This window comes from Gadus chalcogrammus, chromosome 18 (genome assembly GCF_026213295.1).
Source record: "Gadus chalcogrammus isolate NIFS_2021 chromosome 18, NIFS_Gcha_1.0, whole genome shotgun sequence".
NCBI classification, from domain to species: Eukaryota; Metazoa; Chordata; class Actinopteri; order Gadiformes; family Gadidae; genus Gadus; species Gadus chalcogrammus.
The window spans coordinates 8,012,875-8,017,874 of NC_079429.1; the positions used below are offsets into that span (position 1 = coordinate 8,012,875).

At 49.2% G+C, this 5,000-nt stretch overlaps 1 protein-coding gene across 1 annotated transcript in view; it reads left to right on the top strand.

Moving 5' to 3' along the window:
- LOC130371795 (CDP-diacylglycerol--glycerol-3-phosphate 3-phosphatidyltransferase, mitochondrial) overlaps positions 1–5,000 on the top strand; it is a 9,713-nt gene that overhangs the window by 471 nt on the left and 4,242 nt on the right. Inside the window, exons 2-7 of the mRNA XM_056577658.1 lie at positions 1,706–1,907; positions 2,483–2,560; positions 2,650–2,749; positions 3,048–3,237; positions 3,523–3,701; positions 4,647–4,891. Of these exons, the coding sequence (XP_056433633.1) occupies positions 1,706–1,907; positions 2,483–2,560; positions 2,650–2,749; positions 3,048–3,237; positions 3,523–3,701; positions 4,647–4,891 (994 nt within the window). The remainder of the gene's footprint in view (positions 1–1,705; positions 1,908–2,482; positions 2,561–2,649; positions 2,750–3,047; positions 3,238–3,522; positions 3,702–4,646; positions 4,892–5,000) is intronic.

The window sequence follows — 5,000 nt, forward strand, 5'->3', positions numbered from 1 at the left end:
AAGTTTGTTCATATTATTAAAGTATATCTGCATGTAAATGTTACCACACATTCACTAAACCAATAGTTCAGTCAATGTCGCATGCATAACAGAAACTCGCATATAAATATACAAGAACGCGAAGGCGGACCAAAATGAAGGCATGTGGACACACCCACCAATGGTCATACTCGACTTATAACAATTGTTCATTCATTTAGTTTATTTATTTTTCATGATTCATAAAACTGACACCCATTGTATGACAAACTGATTCGGTAATGCAATACTTATTGGAATGTGCATATCAGATTTTTTATCATTGTAAGGTGTGTCAAGACACCTGTTACCTGTCACCTCAAAAACGAGAATGTTGCCCTCAGCTGGTGCTATTGAGAAGGGTATAAGGATAAGGAAATATAATGTTATAGCCATGAGTTTCTGCAGTCAGGTTTGGGGTTACAGTGCAGTCTTGTATTCAAATCCCATGCTTCCAATCAGGCATGACGCACAGGCACACGCACACACAACCAGCCTCTTTGCATTTATTGTAAAAACGATGGGAATGACGATAATTGGGCTCCCTTTCCTTACTTCGAAATCGTCATTGTTGGAAACAAATGGCCAGGGCTAACTGCTAGCCTACCGTTTGGCTGTCTTAAATTCAAGCTGTTGGTAGCTTGGTAGTTTGTTTTTAAGTGTGCACAGTGTGAGCTCTGCCCGTGTATCTTGGGCGGGCTATATGTTATCTGGGTAAAACAGCCACAACGTCAAGCAATGCATAAGAATTGATCTGCATGCAATTGTGACCATCTTAAGCCTGTCAACACACAAAAGGAAACAACAACAAATATTTATTAAAACAGATTATCTCACGTAAATATAATGGCAGAGAAAAACAAACCGCTATTCTTTTGACCTTGCACCTTTCATTACACTGGTGGAAGGTGGTAAAGCGTTATAAATAATTTCGAAGAATGGTGTGTGTGTGTGTGTGTGTGTGTGTGTGTGTGTGTGTGTGTGTGTGTGTGTGTGTGTGTGTGTGTGTGTGTGTGTGTGTGTGTGTGTGTGTGTGTGTGTGTGTGTGTGTGTGTGTGTGTCCATGATTTAGGAAGTCAAGGATTTCTTGTCCATGGCCATGTCGGAGCAGAAGCGAAAGAATGTTGTGAATCTACTTGGACCAAAGTAGACTAGAGTCTGATAGGAAAAAAGATATGGCCTGTGTATACAGTTAGTATATATATATATATAGAAGCAGCCTGACCTGGAGCATGTAATCCGGATCATGCTACAAATATGAAGCACTTTGTGTACTTGTACTGGTAATATCCCTCCCGTCCCTTCAGGCCTCCCGCTGCAGCCACTCCCCCGAAACTCGTAACTTTCTTGCTAGCTTTAGCAAAGGTCTTCCGAGCCTCGTGGAAGGTCATGTGCAATGAGTGCCAGAGTGTCTGCATGTAGCCTGGTGGTTGGGTAGATAGATCGGACGGCCATCCAATCATTTCAATCAGGGCAAATTGAATGACAATGCTAATAACAGGCCTGCGACAGCCGCAGAAAATGTTTTTGTTGGAGCTGTCGGGATGTAAATGGAATAGAACAAATCTGTCCAATAAATGTTTCTAAAATAGATAGCCTACCCTAGCTCTTTACATGTATGGTCACCGTCAGCAAAATGTTTAGTTTTGTTAAGAGATACTCATAAGCCCCTCATGTCCTCTCTCAGGTCCTCTGTGCTTCTGCTGGCCCCCCTCCTGGCTGAGGCAGAGCCGGCCCCCCACTGTGTCCCCCGGTCGGCAGGACTTAAGGAGACCGATGGCCTTCTCACACAATTCCAGTGGATGGCTGAGCACGCGCCCGGCTTCAGGGTGCCGGGCACGAACATCCACATACTGTCCTCCCCCAGTCAGTTCTACCAAGCCATCAAGGTGAGGAGGGGCTTAGGCTAAAACATAGCAGCTGTTATTGCTGTCGTCTCTGTAGTTCTTCCCTTCTCTCAACCTGTTTTGTTGGTGCTGTTCCTTAGATCGGTTTCTGATTGTGTATCAGGAAAAAGAGTTGTTTCCCTATTGTTGATTCCTTCTTACGGGAATCTTGGGAGGAAGATTAAAATTAGATTTCTGTGACATGCGGTTAATAATAGTCGTGTCTCTTCCTCTCTGTCTCTCCTTTTACCGCCCCGTTTAACACAAGCACAAATGTCTCCACGCTGTGCTGGGTACTCCTGTTTTTGTAAATGAAAATGTGATTAGAGATTAGTAATTTTTGTACTATTTGTTCCCACAACAATGCTGTTTTTGTAAAGGAAAATGTGATTAGTGATTAGTACTATTTGTTCCCACAACAATGTATTGCTGCATGAATGCTGTCAGAGTTGCAGAGTTATCTCAAGTCAATCTAGTCTGTACCTGAGAAGACACGATTCTAAATGAAAGCCGGAATGCCAACATGCAAGTTGCGCTGGCATACTTATCGATGTACTTATCTAAATCTATTATTGCAGTCGCGGATCAAAACAGCCAAACGGCGCGTGGTGATGGCCTCGCTGTACCTGGGCACGGGCCAACTGGAGCAGGAGCTGGTGGGTCGGAACGCAAATTCTGGTGGAAGTTTTTCCCTTCTGTGGCCACGGCCCAGGGCCTTACCCCGCTCTGCTGTCCCCGTCTGCAGGTGGACTGTGTGGAGGAGGCCCTGGCGCGCTCGCAGCAGCCAGGCGACGGGCCTGCACTGCAGGTCTCCATCCTGCTCGACTACATGCGAGGATCACGAGGTTCGGCTCCTCGCTTGTTTGGGCGAACGACGCGCGCACACACCTGCGCACACGCACGCACACACACGTGCACTCTGGCAATAACTTAACATACTTGCAATAACTTAATACTTTATCTATCTTGTGTGTACATATTTCTGATAAGTATTCTATCTTTATGCTATTGGAATTTATATTTTAAGCAGAGAAATATGTTTGTCACGCAAACCTTTCACCGCACGACCTGTCATGAGTATGTGACAAATAAAAACAAAACTGCTAATCTGTGGCCGTCTGTTCTTCTTGTGTCTCCGTCCAGGCCGGCAGAATTCCCGCACCATGCTGCTGCCGCTGCTGCAGCGTTACGCGTCCCAGATGCGGGTGTCCCTGTACCACACTCCTGACCTGCGGGGCCTGCTGCGCCTGCTGATGCCCCAGCGCTTCAACGAGACCATCGGAGTGCAGCACATCAAGGTGTACCTGTTCGACGACAGCGTCATCATCAGCGGGTGGGCCGACCACTCACTCACTCACTCACTCACTCACTCACTCACTCACTCACTCACTCACTCACTCACTCACTCACTCACTCACTCACTCACTCACTCACTCACTCACTCACTCACTCACTCACTCACTCACTCACTCACTCACTCACTCACTCACTCACTCACTCACTCACTCACTCACTCACTCACTCTTTTATACCTAATTCTCAAACACAGCTGTCGTTTTTTTTTAATAACTTTTTTCGTTTTTTACCGACTCTACCCCCGAACCCCTTCACCTCCCAGGGCCAACCTGAGCGACTCGTACTTCACCAACCGCCAGGACCGCTACGTCCTGCTGGAGAACTGCAAGGAGGTGGCGGACTTCTTCGCCTCACTGGTGGGGGCCGTGGGGGATGTCTCACTGCAGCTGCACCCGGACGACTCGGTGTCCATGCTGGAGGGCAGGGTGCACCCGTACAACGGTGAGCGTGTGTGTGTGTGTGCGTGTGCGTGCGTGTGCGTGTGCGCGCGTGCGCGTGCGCGTGCATGCAGGGGGTAACACCATGTGATGGAGTTGGGTCTATAGATCCATCATCTAGAAATATTTAGACAGGACATGTAATCAGGTTTTTACAGACAGAGTGAACGTGTGTGATTGTAATTGCGCTTGCCTGTACCTGGGGAAAGAAATTAAGGAGGAAATGAGTGACAGGCCGCACGGTGTGCGTGCGCGCACGCACGCGACCGCTGTGCAGTCGGCCAGGATGAATGACATCATGTCTGCTGCAGGCCTGGACCGCAGCTGAAACAGACACCAGGAACAGCGTGGCTGTTGATGTCACAACGTTGCTGGAAGACGATCTGGAGTGGGAACTCTGTATGCACAAACACCCACCCCCGCCCACCCCCATTCGCAGACTCTCTCGCTCTCTCTCTCACTCTCTCACGCACGCGTACACAAACACACACACACACACTGACGCACACACACATTAGTCATTCAGAAACGAGCACAGACTCCGAGCAGAGCAGAGGAGCAGCTTGCAGTAAAACACAGCCCATACAGGAATAAAACGGAGATTGCATTTCCACTCCCCTCTGCTCCCTTCCCATCCCTCTCCTCTGTGAGTCATGCCTTTAAAACGGCTCCAGGCAATCTTTAATGAAAATTCTGGTGTGGGGCGAACACACACACACAAATTCAGAGAGACTCGCGCAGACGAACACTCACTCGAACAGACACTCACTCACTCACTCACTCAGTCATCCGACCATGGCCCATCTGGATCCTGCTATGCCTGTGCATGTTCACAGCTAGTAAAATGTACCAGCTGGTCGCGTATGTGCTTTGCATGAGTGTGGCCGCTTCGTGCCGCACGCCCTTCATCCGACCTCTCCATGTGACCGCTCCGTCTGACCTCTCCCAGGCAACCGAAAGGAGTTCTCGGCGTCGGCCAGGGAGCACATCATGGGGGTGGTGAACACGGCGCGCCTGAGGCAGCACCTGTCCCACCACTGGCAGGACGAGGAGGAGGAGGAGCAGGCGGAGAGGAAAAAGGAGCAGCAGCAGGAGGATGAGGAGGAGGGGGAGGAAGATGATAGGGACACATGGGTGTTCCCCCTGGTCCAGATGAAGCCCCTGGGGATCAACATGGACGAGCAGGTCACCCAGGTGAGCTGGCATGGGAGATGCAAAGGCCGGGTGGGCGGGTTAGGTGGGAAGGGGATGAGTCGGGTTCGCTACCTTACGTCTCAAACAACTTTCCTGATTTCCGAGTCAG